We start from the raw sequence: 20,328 nt of genomic DNA, 5'->3' as shown, positions 1-20,328 counted from the left end.
AGAAAATGTCAGTTAATCCATAATGACAAAAAAGCAGGTCAGTGGTTGTCTGAAGTTATGGCCAGAGGGAGAGATGGACCTTAAAGGAACAGGAGAACTCTTGTGGGGGTGTTAGAAATTGTCAGCGTTTGATTTTGGCAATTTCTCCAGTATGTCCATCTGTCGAAATTCATCAAATTGTACATTTAAATTGACACAATGTATGTGAATTAAACTTCGGTGAGGTTGATCTTTACAAAGGGAGGAGGAATATTACCCAAACGAAAATCAAGGGGCTGTTTTATTTTGTCTTGTTTTGTTTTAAAATTGTGTGCCAGAGAGAAAATAGTTCAGGAGGACTTTTTTTCCTATCCCAAAACTGAATACTAGTGTACTGTCTGCAGCCTGTTGCCATCTTTGATAGGAATACTATTCTGCTACATACAGTATGTCCTTTTAAAAAATTAGACTAGAAGGATCATTCCTAAGATAGCCATTAATTTCTATATCAAATCAAGAGCCGACTTCATACTTAAGAGTGAAACTCTAGGGATATTCCCATTAGAATAAAGAAAAAAACTGTGATATTTATTATCACCAAGTTTGCTGGAAATTCTAGCTAAAAAAACAAAAAACAAAAAACAAAAAACTCAAAAAACTCATGTCAAGCCTAAATAAGAGTTTTATTATTAGCAAGAAGGAGAAATTATCCTCTCTCCTCCTTTCCTTTTTTCCTCACTCCATCCCTCCCTCCTTTTTGTAGATGATATTATTATGGACCCAAGAAACCCAAGAGAGGATAAACTGAAAACTCTTAGAGCTAAAAGGAGCTCAATAAGATACTAGGACACCAGATATAAAAATCAATATTTTCTTGTATATGCAACAACTGACTTGAAAAAAAAAATCCATTAACAAGAGCAACAAAAAATGTAAAATAGAAACTAAAAGGTAAAGAGTGAACTGGGAGAATATGTTTTCTACAAATACGAAAAAAAAAAAAAAAACCCTGTACTCTTCTCAATCTACAAAGTGCTCCTACGAATCAATAAGGCTAAAATCCCCACAGGAAAACAGAAAAAGAGCATGAGCAACCATTTCACAAACAGAAAACACAAATGGCCAATAATGAGATCACACAGGTACTCAGAATCACCAGACTTTTAAAATGCTAATTATAACAACAGAAAGGTACCATTTTCTTTCTTGTCAATTTCAAAAGCGTTTTCAAAAATTTTATGGCCAATGCTGGCAAAGTACCAGTGCTCTCAGACACTCACGCAAGTGTATAAATTGATGCAGTCTTGTGAACCACGATGCACACTGGTTACAATATTTCTGGAAAGCAATTTACTTTTCATTTTGTTTCTGAATTCTTTTACAGTACAGTATAGTTCCCAATTTGTATGAAGTCAGACCTATTGATTTTTTCTTTGTGATTTCTTCCATTACTTTCAGTTCTAGAAAGTGCTTTTCTATGCCATTTTTCCTTCTAACATTTTGTGGTTTATGTTTTTTAGCATTTAACTCTTTAATCCATCTTCATTTAGTGTATCCCTATTCGTGAATGTGTCAAAAGAAGGCTTACAAATTAGTTTCCAAATACTCTGGAAAAAATTCGAACACTATTAATTCCCATTGATTTGTGATGGTGGCTTCATGGCAGACTAAGATTGAGATATATTTGGGACTTGTTAGGATTCCATATTCTATCCCATGAGCTTAGCCATCTCATTGGCAGGAATGGGAAATGTGATGTGTGGTTAGATCATGTGTTCTGGAACCAAACTATATAAGAGCACTGGGACTTCGGGACATTTTATTTAAACTTTCTGTGCCTTTGTTCCTCGGTCTTAAAATAGGGCTACAAAAATCCTTCTTTTTGTGCAACTTAAATGTGTTACACACCTAAAGTACTTAGTTATGACCTATATATTGTACATATTTAAGTAAGTCTTAACAACAATTAATATGCCAGCACCATGTTGCTTTAATTATTATAGCTTTGTCTTATTTTTTTAAATATCTAATAAAACCAGTCTTCCTCATTTCTATTTCTTAAAAAAAAAAAAAAACTAACTGCATTTTCAAGCCAAAATTCTTGGAGTGACCCCAATTCACTGCTTTCCCTCATCTTCTACCTCTAATCCATTCATATTTGCACACACACACATACAATCCCAAATGATGTATTCAGATCATCTCACTCTCCTGCTTAAAATCTTCTGGACTTCATTCTGCTTGGATTTGTGAAGGCTCTGACCCCCCACCTTCCTTCTCTGTGAGTCCACCAACCCTTCCTCACACTTGCTCATTACTTCCCAGCTTCTCTGGCTGCCTTTCCATGGCTCATCCTTCCTGCAGAGTTTTCCAATCAGCCAGTCGCTTCTCCTTGTGATGGTAGCCTCTCTGCCCTTGGAACCTATAATGTCTCATCTTTTAGATCTGCACACAGATCCCATCTTCAGAAAGTCCTCCCCTGGCCCCTTGGGTGAAGGACCCCCTTGGCCAGCTGTTTCCTGTTACACCACCCTCCCTCTAATCTTCAAAGGATTATACCCATGAGAAATGGCCGTGTTGGTTTATTTCCTTTTTCTCTTTCCATGTCCCTCTGCACTGCCCAGTTCTCTTGAATTCCCTGTAGTCTCCCCCTGTCCCCTCACCCCAGCAGACCCAGCCTACAGAACAAATCCTGTGGTGGGATGCTATTCTGAGCAAGAATATAGCAGAAAATATTTCAAGAAGTTTTATTGACTTTTTTCTTTGCTCCTGCAGGATCATCTCCTCAAAGAATTAATGGTAATTTTTATTTACTCCTCCACCTTCTGAAAGTTCAATTTGGGAGTTATTTGCTTAAAACCCAACAAACTTGAAATGTGAGGTCCAAAATACAGCCCTGCTGTGGACATCTCTGTCTCGTTGTTTGGGTCCCCACCCCCACCCCATCGTCATGCAGCTGCAGACGAATCAAGAAGGGACAAAAGATAATTTTGTCTCCCTTCCAGAAGAGTAGACCTTTGTTTCCTGGGAGTCATATAATAGCACTTTGTATATTTGAGAGCAAGGTCTGCAAACCAGAGAATTTTCTAAGCGAAAACAACCTCTAAGCAGGTCTCTGTTTGCTGAAAATTTTTGGCGACTCAAGGAAATTTGGCCAGATTGTCCCTGAAACTGGGGATGCAAGCCCCCACAGACCCCACAATTTAGACACATGACTCCTAGCTGCCTCTGACCACATCCTTTGGTTACTGTTAAAGAAACCCTTTACAGTTGCCTCAGGACATAACATAACACTGCCTCCTGAAAAGTCTGTGGGATGCTCCTCTGCCTGAGATCCCAAACATAAATGTGCCGAGTTTGCAGGAAAATAATAATAATAATAATTTGCAGCACAGTAATCATCCCGAGAAGGGGGATGAAAGGGAACACTTTTGCCTCTGTGTTATAGAGATGACATCGCCAAAGTCATCTTCCCAGGATGTCTCGCAGTTCCAGGTCCCTAAAAGAGAACGATCAGGCCCCTGAAGCAGAATGACCAGTGCATTACAATCACACCAAAACTAGACAGAGTCACCAGAAGGGACAAGACGATCAGGAAAGGAAATATTGATGGTGCCTAATCAGTCAGCATGATCTAAGATCCTAAGACACTTACCCTGATTTTTCACCCTGCTTATAAGCCATAAGGGCATTTGGGACTTGAGCATTAGCTCCCATTCTCCTGGGTGTCATCACACCAATGAATAGCCTGTCTCTCTCCACGGTAAAAGCCCAGGGTCTGTTTTTATTGGCTTGCTGCAAATTGGGTGACCAAACTCTCATTTGGTTCCAGATTTTGTGACCCCCAAAGGGAACTTATCCCTAGTGGGGACTTCCACTGTGGTTTGTTGGCCCCCAGCCCCAGATGGCATGCTAGCATCCAGCCTTGTGGCTGTAAGGACCAAAGTACTCTGGAGTAGAGTCAAAGCATTCATAGTTAATGGAGCATCTAAGACCCCTGGCGCTTTGGGTCTTCCTTGTCAGTAGAAGAAACAATGCATGGGGCTTCCTTTGGTCTGGGACGCTGTCTCCTGGTAAGGAACCCTGCCATGTGATGACACCAAAAGGAACTTTCCCTTTTTCTTTTTGTTATAAACTTCTTTGGGGGTTATATGGTTAATGGGGACTTCCTGTTCTGGTCATATAAGGGAATGACCTTTCCAGGGCTTATTCTGGTATCTGGTTCTGTTTGTTACCATCTGTATTGTTAACAATGGAATGAAATACACTACGTTCAATCTTTTATGATTTTGTATGAAAATAAGCTGGCCCAGAAAAAATTTTAAATTTTACTCCAACACCATGGTGAGACTAAAATGTCTATGTTACCGGATCCCAGAAAGGGGGGGCGGGGGGGGAAGGGACTTGGAAATAGGGCCTTTAATGTCCTCTTCATAAATATTAGTAAAACAAAGACTGGATTTTGTTTGCATCTTGTTTGTGTATGTGTGTCCACGTGTGTTATAAATGTGAGATACTTCTCTACCTCCAGATGGTATTACTAAAATTAGTTTGTAAAAGAGCTCTATTGAAGTGGTTTAAATGCAAGAATTTATGAGAATTGGACATTTTAAAGATGAGAAAGATAAAAGCTAATCCAACTGTTTTTCAAGTTCACATGATCTGGAAAAATATTTGATGTTAAAGTTAATTCAAGGTTGTTGGTTTAATTAAAATAGACATGCCTTTAAAGTTACCAGCATTAGAATTAAAATTATTTTTCTGCCTGGGTTTACATAAGTCAAATACATTAATTTGATCCCTGTTACAAAGTGTTATATATCTATATATGTAAGCGTTATATATGGATATATAAAACTTGAGAGAATAACTAACTTTGATATAAAGTTTTTAATGGGTCATCTAAGCATAGTTGTCAAGAGTAAGTAAATTAAATAGACATAAGGAAGGGGGAAAAGGGATTTTTAGATAACCTTTTAAATAGCTTCTGACATCTCTGATAACCTGAAACTTTAAACCTTTGCTAGTTTAAGTGATAAATTGGGTTAAATTAGATATCTAGATCACTTCCAAATAAGATAAATAACTGAAAAATTAGTTGTGAAGCATAGATTTATCTGGTTTTGGTTTCCTATTACAAGGAACCTAAAGATATCTGTGTCTGTTAGTAAATGTATTTTGTGATTTATTAAAAGATTAGACTCTGAAAAAAACATGATTCTAGATATTATAAAATGTATTTATACATTTGCCAATCTAAAGAATTCTGATGTAACAGTTCACAAATGTTCCCTACTTAGTTTTTGTTGGAGACTAAGGTTTCTAAGAATTCAAATTCTAGTCAATGTAATTGAGACGGCTGGAAATAAGAGAAGCAGCTCTGTATGCAAGGAAAGTAAGAAATGTGTGTTTGTAAGAAAAGTATGAGGAATGAAAATACATTTTTGTTGAAGGAAAAGAGTAATTTGTCCCTAGAATGTGCTTCATTATTTAAAGAGGGAAAACTTGGGGTGCCTAGGTGGCTCAATCACTTGGATGTCTGACTGTTGATCTGCTCAGTTCATGATCTTGGGGTTGTGGGACCAAGCTCTGCATCAGGCTCTACACTCAGCATGGACTCTGCTTAGGATTCTCTCTTATACTCTCCCTCTGCCCCTCCTGCTGCTCTCCCTCTGCCCCTCCCCTGTTCATGTTCTCTCTCCCCCTCTCTCTCACAAAATAAAATAAGATTTTGTTAAATGTATTTTTAAAAAATTAAAAATAAAGAAGCAAAGCCCAGGGCAAAATCTAAATGTAAAAAGAAAATTATAGAAAGTTTGTGAAAAGGGAATGTTATGATTGGTCAGAACTGAGTAAGATTGAACTGAATGAGGTTTTTTGTTTTTTTTTAAACATTATTTATTTATTTGACAGAGAGAGAGAGACAGAGAGGCAACACAAGCAAGAGGAACAGGAAAGGGAGAATAGGCTTCCCGCTGATCAGGGAGCCCGATGCGGGGTTTGATCCCAGGACTCTGGAATCATGACCTGAGCTGAAGGCAGACCCTTAACAACTGAACCACCCAGGCACCCCAAACTGAATGAGTTTTAATATCAAAAGTATACCGGTTGGAACTGGAATTTGGTTTTTCTCTCTGTTAAAATGACAAAGTTTTCTTAGATGATTGGTCTATTCTTAAGAAATAAGAAATTATCAACAAAGCTTTTCTTTATCTGCCCAGAAAAACAAAGTTTCTATTTTGTCTTTGTCAGGACTTGGATTACTTAAGAAAGTGGAACCTTCTCAATATTAAAAGAGCCAAAATTTTGCTAACAGTTATGTAATTTCCTATATTTGCCTTTGGAATCTATTGTTGCCACCTTGGTTAACTAAATAATTATTACCTTTTGTTACGTTTTAGATTTAGGCATGTGCTGTAAAATCTTCTGAATTTTTTTATAAAGGTTAAAAAAAATGTTTTTGAGTAACCTCTACACCCAATGTGGGGTTCAAATTCACAACCCCAAGATCAAGAGTCACTTGCTACCAACTGAGCCAGCCGGGTGCCCAAAACCTTCTGCTATTTTTTACAAAATTCCCCAAATTCAAATTCGAAAAGAAGTCTTTTTGACTAATTAGGCTTATTTTTTTGATATGTCAAATTCTATAGGGAATATTGTCAAACAAGTAATGAGAAACCTTGAGGGGGTCCCTGGGTGGCTCAGTCATTAAGCATCTGCCTTCAGCTTGGGTTATGATCCCAGGATTCTAGGATCCAGCCCCACATCAGGCTCTCTGCTCAGCTGGAAGCCTGCTTTTCCCTCTCCCATTCCCCCTGCTTCTGTTCCCTCTCTCTCTGTGTGTGTCTCTCTCTGTCAAATAAATAAATAAATTCTTTTTAAAAAAAAAGAAAGAAAAAGAAACCTTCTTAGGTTATATTTTATGGGTAGATACTATAATTCCTAGATATTATATGAAATTCCTAACATTTTAATATGTCCTAATATAATTTCACTGTTTGTAATTCTAATTATTGAAATGTTATGTGTCATGGAAATAGCCAAATCTTCTTGTCAGTTGCATTATAATGAATTCTCACCAGCTCTTTTAACCATGGCCATTTTTGAGTTCTGTCATTTACTGTCGTGGTTTCACTCTGAGGCTCCTGCAATTGTGTTTTGGCTTCAGAGATTCATGGAAAAGACTTTTGACAAATACAGGTTTCTGATATGTTTAAGATCATAAAACTAAACTGAGTAAGAATTTTTGGAATAACGGGAAAACTGCCCCAAATAGAATAAGGATTAATAACATGGGACTAAATGAATTGAGAAAGATTACAGTTTTTATGACTCTTGCTTAAAACATTGCTAGTTCTCCAACATTTGCTCTTCCAGATTTAAGAAAACTTTTGCTCTTAAGCCATCCAGGACTTGGTAGACTATTCCTTTGTAAACAAATATGAAACATTTATCTTTCTCCCTACCTGAACCTTCCAGAATTCAGAAACTCTGAGTATTCTTTCTTTCATGGCAATCATAGTTATTTGCGTAAATTCAAATCTGTTTCTCCTTGTAATAGAACCCCATTAGAAACACTGGTTATATACTAGGCTATGACTGTGTAACAGGGATATACTTTGCTTATCTGACTTACTGTCGTTTTTTTTATTTTTCCCCTTGCTGCTGTGACTTATGGGAACCTCTGCTTAGCCTCGCACTTAGGCATGTTAATCATAAAAGAAATGTTGCTTACAGCTAAGACCGGCAAAAATTGCTCTTTACCTGATACCTATCTCACCCAATGAGATAAGGAAATAGCCTGAGCCCTAGTCATCCCAATTCCTCAAGACTGAGGTCAATGGTCATGACTCAGGAGAAACCGTGTCTCTTGAGTTAGTAAAGTTGAAACTAGCAGAAAGTTTACAGCTTATTTTTCAGAGAACTGTTTCCCCCTAATAAGCTTCTGTCTTTTCAGACCTAACAAACCCACTATCTGTCTCTCTGATACGGTCCAGACTAAGAAAAACAATGTTTATTGTTTGCCTCTAAAACTGGGCTGGATCCTGAACTCCTCTGGTCTCCTTGAATATTCTATCACTCTTTAAGGTTTCCAATTTTCCCCCATTCTTTGAATTGCACTAAACCTTGCCCTTTTCCCTGAAGTCCTAGCAAACTGAGGCCAGATGAATTGAGGTAAACCTCAGGGAAATTGCCCTAACAACTCATGTTTATATAGTCTTCTTCCTTTTTTTTTTTTTTTTAAGATTTTATTTATTGATCTAACAGAGAGAAAGAACCTGAGAGCACACGCAGGGGGAGCAGCAGGCTGAAGGAAAGGGAGAAGCAGGCTCCACAGGCTACCTGCAGACCAGGGAGCCCTGTGCAGGACTCAGTCCCAGGATCCATGACCTGAGCCAAAGGCAGACACTTACCAACTGACCACCCAGGCGCCCTGTGTTTATACAATCTTCGTGTCTGTTGCTGAATGGGTGATCACCAGAGGTATTCAAATGGCAGACTAGGAAAGTCTGTCCTCATCTGCTGTCTAGAAATCTTCTCACTTCAGACACTGGTCTTCTCATTTGCTTCAAACATAAGCCTGTGTTTTTCTTTTGTTTCCATAGAAATACCTCTTATTAATTAACCTGACTGCTTGCACAATAGAGCCTAACTTTGAGAGCCCACCTACTTGACTGCCTCCTGAAATAAGACATCTGGTTAATGGGACTAACCTATCTTCAAGACTACAACTGGTTTCATGAGATACAGAACAGACCTCTTCTCTAAGGTCCACTTCAAAACGGTTAAACTGTGGCTATGAGGGAACAATGTATAGTGTCTAAAAGTGGTGTCCCTCCCCATCAGATGGGGGCCCCCAGATGTGGGGCAACAATCGGGTGGAAGCCTGTGACCTAGGAGGTGAAGGGATTCACCCGAGGCAGAACTGAGTACGATGCAGGGGAGTGGCGGGCAGAGTAGCAGAGGAGAGGCTGTATGCAAGCAGTGGGTGGGGGCTGTTTTTAAAGAGGGAAGGTGGGGTGCCTGGGTGGCTCAGCAGGTTGAGCCTCTGCCTTTGGCTCAGGTCATGATCTCAGGGTCCTGGGATCGAGCCCTGCATCGGGTTCTCTGCTTGGTGGGGGCCTGCTTCCCTTCCTCTCTCTCTGCCTGCCTCTCTGCCTACCTGTGATCTCTCTCTCTCTCTCTCTGTCAAAAAATAAATAAAATCTTCAAAAAAAAGAATAAAGAGGGAAGTTGAGGAGGTATGGCAACCTATGGAATTTTCCCTCCTGGGGTAGCTGTGCCTGGCTATAAATTGCCCACTGCTCAGTTAGGGCCTGTGTATATTTGGTGGCGGGGGGGTGCCTGATGGGCCCATCTGTACTTAGCCAGGGGGTTTTAGTAAGCCTTTGGCCTTGGTAAGTTTCCATTGCTAAAAGAGGCCTCTAGACAATGTTTATGGGTTACATTTTCTTGGTCAAAAGGAAGACTTCCCATCATTCTAACTGACCGTGGGCTTATCCATGTTGTGACAGTTGGAAAATAGAAGGGGTCTCTTCATACACAGCTTCTCTATACACAGTTCCAGTGGAACCAGTCATTGGACTAAACCTCTTAAATTATTCATTCATTCATTCATTTATAGGGGGCCGGGGAAGCAGAGGGAAAGGGACAAGCAGACTCTGCACTCAGCACATGAAGTTCCATCTCAGGACTTTGAGATCTTTCATGACCTGAGTGGAAATCAAGATTTGGACACTTAACCAGCCACCCAGGTGCCCTAAGAGGACATATTTTGCTATTTATTTACCAAAGCCCTTTTGCCCTGGTGGGGAATGAGGGCTCATGAAAACATGATCAAGAATCTTTCTGTCGGATCTGGCTGGCAACCATTAGGTCCAGTGCCCAAAAGACTCTTCCCCGGAGCTGGCTGTCTCCCTGTGTTGAGGGTGATGGTTTGGGATTTGATCCTGACTAGGGATTGGCTCCTGGATGCCTCTGAAGCCACCCCCAGGCCACTGGCCTGGGACCCATCGGACTGTCCACCGCAGAGGTGCCCCCCACCTCAGCCAGTGCCCCAAGCTCCCCTAGCCTCTGCCTGCATTCGTGGTCCCCAACCTGGACCCCCATGGGGGACTGCTCACAACTGGTTCCAGGGCTCTGACTTGATAATTGTTGCATTTTTCAGATGTCTGAATCTGAGGGTTGAGTGCTTTTCATTGTTGCATGTGAGTTTGTTTTTACCACCATTCCCCCCATCTTCCCCCTCTTCTGTCGGCCACTTAAAGCTCTCACTATAAATCTCTATTCTTTGTTGGCTAAAATCAACAAGTCAGGAAATGACAGATGCTGGCGAGGATGCGGAGAAAGGGGAACCCTCCTACACTGTTGGTGGGAATGCAAGCTGGTGCAGCCACTCTGGAAAACAGCATGGAGGTTCCTCAAAATGTTGAAAATAGAACTGCCCTATGACCCAGCAATTGCACTACTGGGTATTTACCCTAAAGATACAAACATAGTGATCCAAAGGGGCACGTGCACCCGAATGTTTATAGCAGCAATGTCCACAATAGCCAAATTATGGAAAGAACCTAGATGTCCATCAACAGATGAATGGATCAAGAAGATGTGGTATATATACACAATGGAATACTATGCAGCCATCAAAAGAAATGAAATCTTGCCATTTGCGACAACATGGATGGAACTAGAGCGTATCATGCTTAGCGAAATAAGTCAAGCAGAGAAAGACAACTATCATATGATCTCCCTGATATGAGGAAGTGGTGATGCAACATGGGGGTTTAAGTGGGTACGAGAAGAATAAATGAAACAAGATGGGATGGGAGGGAGACAAACCATAAGTGACTCTTAATCTCACAAAACAAACTGAGGGTTGCTGGGGGGACGGGGTTTGGGAGAAGGGGGTGGAATTATGGACATTGGGGAAGGTATGTGCTTTGGTGAGTGCTGTGAAGTGTGTAAACCTGGTGATTCACAGACCTGTACCCCTGGGGATAAAAATATATGTTTATAAAAAAAAAAATCTCTATTCTTTGTAAGTAAATAAAAGATGACTGGGGTGGGGGGGAGGCTTTTGGTCAACTACTGCTCAAGCAATAGCAGCTCAATAAAAATCATTAGACTCCTTGGCCCAGGTGATTCTGGTCTATAGAATGGTCTTGAATTCTACTTGTAAGATAATTAACTCCTCCTGCTGTGTTTGCGTTCATTCATCAGCTGAAGTGGACACCCACCTGAGCAAGATTAGCGACTATTCTCCTGCAACAAATTTCCGCTGAAGCCTTAGGAGCAAAATGAAATTGGTTTTCTAGTCTGTTTTCTAGGATTCCTCAAGGAATTTGATCAGTACTCTGAGAATTAACCAAAATGGGATTATCTTTCTTGACTCTTCTTTTGTGATTTCTCTACTTCTGAAACGGTGGCATGAGATGATACCCAAGGGCTGCAAAAGCAGAAACTGACTTCATGGTTGTCCAAACCACCCAGGCTAAGGCCAGGTACCAAAGAGCGCTTGTAGTTAGAGGAGCAACATTGTTTCATTCCTGTAATCTCAACCTTCACGCCTCCGCAGCAGGGGTAGCTAGAGAGGTCCTCCTCCTTATCCCTGAAGATTTGAGGAATGGTCAAAGTCAAAGGGGACTGAAAGCACAGGTACAAGCCCCCACAGACCCCTATCCCTATGCCCAGCATCTAGCAACTGCTGCTCTCTTTTCTGTCCCTATAGTTTTACCTTTTCCAGAATGTCACTGAAATGGAATAATTCTCCATGAATTCACGGGGGTCTGGCTTCTTTTACTTGCTGTGATGCTTTTGAGATTCCTGCATGTTATATGTATGTTATATGTATCGGTAGTTCATACCTTTATATTGCTGAATAGCGTTCCATTGTATGGATGGACTTATTTGGGTTGTTTTCAGTTTTTGGAGATTATACGTAAAGCTGCTGTAAACACGTGCTTTCCAATTTTTACATGAACATGAGTTTTCATTTCCCTGGATAACTTACCAATGGGATTGCTGAGTCACAGATTAAGTATACATTTCACCTTCTAAGAAACTGCCAAACCAGTTTCCAAAGTGGCTATGCCATATTGCATTTCCACCAACAAACCGATTTTAGTGTTTTGAGGGTTGAGTTGAGGAGGACCCAATCCCCAGGTGTGTGGGATACCTCCAACCACACCTGGGTATGGAGGTGAAACTTTTGATATCTGAGGCATGGGTACCATAGCACCGCCTCTAACAGACAGTCTCTGGCAAGTCAGGACATGGAAGAGGTGACTTCTGGGTTGCCTGAGTGCCATGGGCACTGCATGCTGATGCCTGGAAGTCTAGGAGAAGGAACTTACAGCTGACCTTAGCAACCACAGGACAGTCAATTCGTACATTCTTAAAGCCGTAAGTATTAAAGTTCTTGTTTGATTCTAAGAGAAGGAAGGAATCCTAGAAAATGTCTTTGGGGCCACCTTTGTAGATGGGGCTGAGCTGGGTGTGACTTGTAAAAATAAAGAAATAGAATGCATAGCCCATTTATCTTAGAGCATTGTATTGAGTTTCTAGTACCTGTTTATGCCAGTCTTTATACTTAGTACTTTATATACATTATTTCAAATCCTTAAAACAACTCAGCCAATTGAGTATGTGTATCATTTAGGTATCAAATTTAGGTATCAAAATTGAAACTAAAGATAATGACTCTGACCATGTTGCAACATTGCTTAAAGCCTTTGATGACCCTCTCTGTTTGATATCCCACCATTTCCCCACTCTCCTGCAAGGCCCAACCAAACTCAGGTCCCCCATGTCTCTTTACTGTTGCTTAATCTGAGGCCCTCTATACATGGTCCTCTCTCTGCCTGCCATGCTTCCCCTGCCCCTTTCTTCTTTTCTCCCCCACTCTGTTTTTTATGACCTCCTCCTTGTGTTCTCTCACTTGAAGTTTTTCCTGACTCATACAAGAGGGTCAATGATTGTCTCCTTTGTCTCACCTGCAGTTGGTACGCCCTTGTCTCTTTGGTTGTTAGTCTGAGATTGGAGAGATTCCTTTTCCTCTGTGCCTAGTACAGAGCCTGGAGAGTAGGACAGAGTAGCTGTTTAATGTCAAGCACAAGAAAGGAAGAAAGGGGAGGAAAAGGGGGGAGGGAAAAAAGAAGGAAGATGCTTACTTTTGTTGCCTAGTACCACACAGAAAAATGGTAGTTTGGACTCAAATCTATACATCAGCTTTTGCCTCTCTCTCATCTTCAATTTAAAACAAATACAAATAAAAATTCTCTTAGAACCATCAAGTAAGTCTCAGACAGAAGAAACCCTAAAGGTCATCAAAATTAATTTCCTCTTTCTTCTTTTTCTTTTTTAGTGCGACCTTAAATGCAGGCCTATGTTCACATATTATGTCCCTTTATCTTCATTTTGTTTTTATTGTTACCAAGCTGTGTTTATTACCTAGATTCCTTGCTTTTCCATTATTTCATTTTGATCGTGTATCATCCATTTTGATAGACGACACTTTTCAGATATTACTTTGATCCCCCCTTCCTTACTCATGCCGATTTTATCTACTTGTATTAAGGAAGCAATATTGTTTATAAAAGACACTCATTTTCTGATTCAATGTATTTGGGAAGGATATTTTCTCAGAAACTTTTATATCATATTGTTATGTTCGAGCTTTATATAGAAAGTCTCATAGATGGAAATTTGTACATGCGGGGGGGGGGCAGGGGAAGACAGCACAATAGAATTACAATTATAAAAGTAATCCAGGGAGGGGTGCCTGGGTGGCTTAGTTGGTTAAGCATCTGCCTTCGGCTCAGGTTATGATCCCAGAATCTTGAGACCAAGCCCTGAGTCACAAGGGAGACTGCTTCTCCCTCTCCCACTTCCCCTGTCTGTGTGTTTGCTCTCTCTCTCTCTCTCTCTTTTTTTCTGTCAAATAAATAAATAAACATCTTAAAAAAAAAAAAGTAATCCAGGGCACTGGGTGGCTCAGTGGGTTGAGTTTCCAACTATGGATTATGGCTCAGGTTATGATCTCAGAGTCATAAGGTTGAGCCCCGAGTAGGTTCCTAACGGGTCAAGAGTCTGCTTGAAATTCTTTCTCTCTCCCTCTGCCCCTCCCCTGTTTGCATTCACTTATTTTCTCGCTTGCTCTATCTCTAGAATAAATAAATAAATCTTAAAAAAAAAAAAAAAAAGGCAATCCAAGCCACAGGCTGATTGGTATTGTCTTCAAGAAATGTCTTCAGGGAGGGATGCCTGGCTGGCTCAGTCGCTTGAGCACCCAACTCTTGGTTTCTGCTCAGGTCATGATCTCGGAGTACTGAGGTCCAGCTGGGTCAGGCTCCATGCTCACCATAGAGTCTGCTTGGGATTCCTTCTCTCCCTCTGCTCCCCACCCCCAACACTCTCCTCTCTCTCTCTCCAATAAATAAATAAAGAAGAGTCCAGAAAGGGAACAGGGGTCAAGAGTGTCAAAAGCTGCAGGGGGGTTAGATGAAATCAGACCTGAGAGGTTCCAGTGCATTTGACAACTAGGTGCTCAAGAGGTCTTATGGCCCAAGCGGTCCCACTCATCTGGTAGTGGGGACAGAAGTCACCCACGAGAGTAAAGGGGTAGACGCAGAAGAAGATGGCACTAGCAAGCAGATGCTACTCTCTCTAGAAGCTGGACTGCGAAGGGAAAATGAACGGAGGAAAATAGGGTTGAGAAGCTCTTCAAAGGCACAGAGTACCTTGCACAGTGCCTGACGCACAAAGGTACTCATTTATGTATTTACTGAAGAGCAGCTGAAATGACAAATTGCAGAATAACTGAATAATACACCAGGGAAGACGTCTGTGCTCCGAAGTGTTTAAGTACTCATTTACTACTGATCACGGGAGATGACAGAGAGGATAAAGCAGAGAAAGCAGAAGCAGGGGTCCCTGGAGGGATGGTGGGAGACTTCACGCTGTGAGCCATGCAGGGTGAGGCCCAAGTGCAGGATTGTGTGCCCCGGAGAGCAGACAGCTTGTGAGGGGGGCTCACTGCTGAGAAAGCGGCTGGAAGCAGTCAGATACAATACCTGGGATAGCAGGATAGCAGATGACAATGGTAAGTGCCACTGTTGTCTTACGCGGAGTATTCGGGGAGAGTGAAAAACCCATCTAGTTGCCCAGGCTACTAGAACAATGCTAGTCAGCATTCAGCAGAGACATCTTTTTTTCTGTCCTCCACTTCCCAACAAGTCAGGTCTCATTTGGCGGAGTGAGATTTGAAGAAGTGGGAAAGTAGGAAATATTTAGAGCAGGCCCAGCAAGCGTGGCTGACTGGGTGGAAACAGGCCTGTGTTTGGACGGTTTTCACAGCAAAGCTAGAATAAGCATACTCTCCCTGCAGAGTTGCTGTGAAAATTGTAGGTGAAAGACATTTTAAATTATTAAGGGTGAGCTGTAGCTATTATCATGGGCTAGTTTACAAAGGCCTTTCTGGGTGGTAACCTATGTCTGTAGCTTGCACCCCTCATTTCTGTCCCTCCTTTCTCTTACCTTCTCTTGTTTGGGTTGGTCTTCTTATTAAAGGATAAAATATGGGCAAAGTGTCTTGACATGGCACTTGGAATATGGGCATGTCGTGTGTGTCCCTGAGTGCATGCTGCTAACCCTCACTCCTCCTCCCCAGTCTCCTTCTCTTCGTGTTGCCTATCTTTGGCCCCTCAGCAACCCAGGGGCATTCTTCTTTTGCCATAAGTTTTAAGAAATGACTCTTCAGGTGACTCTTGAGCCTGATTTACAACCTTTCCCTTCTGGGCAAGTCACAGCTTGGGGACCTAAGGTGATGATAAAGCTTAGTTTGTGCAATACCCAGCCAAATCAGCAAAAATTCCGCTGCCCAGTTTGCAAAATCCTACAAGGCATGGTATCAACTCAGATATTTCCAATCCACAGCGGCCAGGAGATCTGTTTTTCCATTAGGAAGCATAGACTCAGTTATCAAAAATGTTCTTTATTCAATTCTCAGGAGACTGACCTTTTAAACATGACCTTTGAGTTTACCCAGAAAACAGAAACCCAGGAGTGTGGCCAAGGGTCAGGGTGGAGAAGGGCTTTGAGGGCTGGAAGTGAGAAGAGAAGGGCATTGAACTTCACTTAAGGGACTCCAGGATCTTCCACTAACCCACCTGCAAGTCCAGCGTCCCGGGGCGCCTCAGCTTCTTGTCTGTCAACTCGGAATGGCCATTTCTGTGCCATCACAAGGCGACTCCAGTGTGTGTACCTGGCATCACCCCCCCTCCCCCGCCTTAAATGGAACCGGCATTAACCCTGACCTTGCATCCCGGCTCCTGAAGCCCAAACGCCACTTCTCTAAGGTCTGCTTGCTGGGTGACCAGCGCGCGGCACAGAGGGGACCCCACAGCCATCTTCTAGCAAAGGGCAGCGCTTGGGCTGGGGGGAGGAGCAGCCTGGTAGGTTCGCGGGCACCGAGGGCGGCCCAGCTCGGAGCCCTGCGGCTTTCGCCCGCCGGAGCGAGAGCCGGCTGTAGGCGGCTCCTTCCTGTGCAAACTTTTCTGTCCTCTTCCTCCTCCCGCCCGCCCCACGAGCTTCTCGGCGCCCAGCGTCCAGGCTCCCCGCCCTTGGCGCTGCCTCGGGGTCGCCGCGTCCCGCAGCGCAGCCCTCGGCGCCGGCCCCACCCCGCGCTCCCGGCCGGCCGCCGCCTGAAGCCGATGGCCGAGGCGGGCCGACGCTCCGCGGAGCCCCTGGGCGGGCCCGCCGGGCCGGCAGCGGCCGAGGCCCCCGAGCCCCAGGAGCCCGCCCCGCGGCCGGCGACGGCCCTGCGCAGGCTGCCCGGGGACCCGAGCCCCCGCGGCCGCTCCCAGAGCGACCTGTCGTCGTGCTCCAGCAGGGGCCGCCCGCTCCGGGTCCACATCTCCGGCTCAGGTAAGGCGGCTCGGGACGCTGGGGACCGGGGAAGGGCCGGCTGGGGCAGGTGGCGGCGGGACGCTGCGGGCCCGGGACGCCGGCGGGATGGGAGGGGCGTGGAGGGAGCGCTGGGGAGCGCGAAGCTGAACTGCCCGGTGCGTTTCTCCCGCTCTCCTGCCTGCGTCTCTGGCCCTTGGCCCGGGATGCTCCAGCCAGGCTGCGGTCGGTGCGCCGGGTGGGCGCGCGTCTCTTCGGACGAGGGTGCAGCCCCGGGGTTAGTGAGTTCGGCCGCGCGGCGGTGTGGTGCTGGGCGCACCGGCTGCTCTGGTTCTTAGGCTTGTTTGTCAGAAGAGACTTTGGTCCCGCGGAGGGGTGCGGTCCCCTCACTCTGAGGGCTAGGGTCCATGCTGGTCTTGGAAACCTTCTTAACTGCTCGTGCTTCTGAAATAAAGAGTTGTTTGCGGTTTGCGGGTCTGAGCTTTTCCGCTCTGTAAAAACGCACGCAGGTGCTGCTGAGAGTTTGGCCCCCTGTGTGCTCACTGGGTTCTCGCTGTTACTCGACCGAGGCTTGAGCCAGCACCTGTGCGTTTGCACCGATCCGCTTAGCCCTTGCCTAGCGCCGAGGTCCCCCCTCTGCGCGGGGCTCACGGCGGGTACTGGGGGCTGCTCTGTGCACCCGGGCCGGCAGAACCAGGAACTCGGCCGAGGGCGGGTGCTGCTAGCGTTGCGCTGTGTGTAACGTGAGGCGAACCATTTACCCCTGTCTCTCATATCTCGGTACTTAAAGTGGGGATGAGAGTGTGGAACTATCACACAGGGAGATTATGGGGATTAAATAATTAATCATTTTTAAATGCTCTTGAGCAAAGCATTAGCCTAAGAACTGCAGAACTGTTTCTAAAAGTCCACCGATTTGTTAAGTGCCCAAGGATTGTTTTCCGATTTGCAGTCTAGGGAGGATGCATGGAAGGTGGAAATGAAAGCTAACATCAAAACTACCCGTAGCAGCCAGAGGCCCTTGCAGTGGGGGGCACCCTCCACCACCATCCGCCATGACCCCTTTGAGGATCTGTGCTCTGAGGTCAGGCCTTTGAGCTTTGACTCAACCTCACATCTACGTGAAGCCAAGTTTCTTGTTCAGAAAAGGCACATCTCGGTCTCTCCGACTTTATGCCAGCTCATAAGCTCTGTTTTCCATCAGAACCCTCCATTTTCTTATGATTGTAGTAATGTTCACAGTACAAAGTATATACTTAGTAACAGAGGTGGTGTTAATCAGACTTTGCAGATCGTTTTGGATAAAGCCCGACAGAATCGCTAAACACAGGTAGTGGGATGCAGGTCATGGTATTTGAGAAAAGAGCCTTCTGCCAAATTCATATTGTGGAAAACATTGAATTGAATGTAGATTACTTCCTGCTTATTTTGTCTCGGCCTGTTGGAACTTGACCCATGGATAGTCTTGGTTGATATTTTACAAAGATAACGTTCAGATGACTCTAAAAAATCAACTAAAAATCAGTTCAGTTTGGTGACTGGATAAAATAAGCGTAGCTTTTATCATCATTTTTTCATCTTCACACATAGAAATTAAGGGCTGTGTGCAGAAAAAGGGCAGTAAAGAACTTTCAAATGTGAGCGTAATGTGAACCGCAGACTTCAATTTGTAAAGTTATGTCACTCCCAAGAACTCTATATCTTAAACGATGTTAGGAAGTGACAACTTGCAGCTGAGTTGTCCCCGGCACCCCAGTACGCTGATCCACGCGTGAGAGAGCGAACTTCTTCCAAATTACTATATTCCATTTTCAGAACTGAGCCTTGCATTTCTTTAAGAACTGGCTAAGTGTGACCAGGAACTCCCCGCATTTCTTAGAATCGGTGAGAAAAAGGATGAGCTGATCCCTCCCTGACACACACACACACACACACACATACACACACACACACACACACACAGAATTTCTGCAGAATTCTGCAGCCTCTGCATCCACCTCAGAGAAGCAGCTAGATGACAGGCCTTGGATCACAGAATTACTTGTCCTAGAGCCCAGTGGGAACATTACACCACCTTGGGAAAACATTGTGTGGCATGGGGTAGGACAGCCCAATTTCCAAGCCCTCCCCAGGAGCTCTGCACCTACATGGGCACTCTCCAGAGCTAGATCATATATGGTCCTACCAGAACTGGCCGGGACCAACAGCATGGGCCTCCCAGCAGAATCTCAGACCCTACCCCAGACCAACTGCATCCCAATCTGTACTTCCCAGATTCTCAGGTTGTTTTTATTATTATTTACTGACGCTGGCTTTCAAACTTCGTTATGCACTGGAGTCAGTCACCTGGGGAGTTGAAACAACAGCAGCAACAACAACAACAAAACAGTTTATGGCTGAGGCCCTCCCCCCAGGGATTCTCATTTCATTGGCTTCAGGTACAGCCTGGACATTAGGTGATTCGGATGTGTAGCAGAGCTAATGAACAGTGTGTCAGTATAGCTTGCCGCCATGTGTATTGTGATGCTGTGGCCAGGGTGGTCCTGGGCAAGTGTCAGGTTGAAGGGTTTGGTTTGGTGCCTTCCCACACCCCTGTTGGGGCTCTCCTCTGCTGCTACCACATCCCAAATGGCACCTCTCACTCCCATTCCTGATTCTAGCCATTTGACTGTAAGTCTTTCCTAAGGGTTCATTTCTTTTTATGTTTTATTGTTATTTAAGTAATCTCTGTACCCCACATGGGACTCCAACTCACAACCCCCTGAGATCAAGAGTCCAGCTTCCCACTGAGCCACCCGGCGCCCCACCTAAGTGTTAATTTCTTTCTTTTTTTTTTTTTTTTTAAAGATTTTCTTCATTTATATGACAGAGAGAGATCACAAGTAGGCAGAGAGGCAGGCAGAGAAGCAGGGGAAGCAGGCTCCCCGCTGAGCAGAGAGCCCGATGCGGGGCTTGATCCCAGGACCTGAGATCATGACCCGAGCCAAAGGCAGAGGCTCAACCCACTGAGCCATCCAGGTGCCCCAAGTGTTAATTTCTAACAATGAGTTAACTCACCTTGGGAGGGTGTTCTGTGGGGAGGGGACCTCATGATTCGCAATGAGGTATGGCTGGGAGGGAGCAGAAGAGGAGAAGGAAAAGGAGCCTGGAAGGTGTCCTGGGTTGTCAAAGAGCCTCAGTCCAAAAAACACCATCCACTCTCAGGCTGCTTGCCTCTGTCACCCCGTCCCTACTTCCTCTCCATTTTTCTCTCCATGAAAGAAACTAAAAACTTTAAAGTCAGCCTCTAGAATTTTGCCAAAAATGGCAATAAGAGTCAGTCCAATATGAAGCACATTTTTAAAAGCATATTTTTTTAAAGTGCTCTGTGTGAGCACTGGGTTATCATAGGAGAGTCCACTGTTCTGTCTGCGCTTTACTACTAGATTTTTGTCGAGAAAAGCATCT

The 20,328-nt window shown here is 44.0% G+C and overlaps 2 protein-coding genes across 5 annotated transcripts in view; both read left to right on the top strand.

Annotated features, from left to right (window-relative positions):
- AIG1 (androgen induced 1) overlaps positions 1 to 20,328 on the top strand; it is a 481,448-nt gene that overhangs the window by 446,356 nt on the left and 14,764 nt on the right. The gene's annotated exons all lie outside the window — the stretch shown is intronic.
- PHACTR2 (phosphatase and actin regulator 2) overlaps positions 16,362 to 20,328 on the top strand; it is a gene marked incomplete at its 3' end in the record, with an annotated part of 257,615 nt that continues 253,648 nt past the window's right edge. Inside the window, exon 1 of one of the 4 annotated variants that reach the window (XM_082730791.1) lies at positions 16,362 to 16,902. In XM_082730791.1, the coding sequence (XP_082586917.1) occupies positions 16,689 to 16,902 (214 nt within the window). In that variant the 5' untranslated portion in view covers positions 16,362 to 16,688. The remainder of the gene's footprint in view (positions 16,903 to 20,328) is intronic. The other 3 variants (XM_082730790.1, XM_082730793.1, XM_082730792.1) reach the window with 3 other exon arrangements.

The sequence above is a fragment of the Mustela nivalis genome (assembly GCF_964662115.1).
Source record: "Mustela nivalis genome assembly, chromosome: 5".
NCBI lineage: Eukaryota > Metazoa > Chordata > Mammalia > Carnivora > Mustelidae > Mustela > Mustela nivalis.
This window is presented reverse-complemented; position numbering and strand designations above follow the sequence as displayed.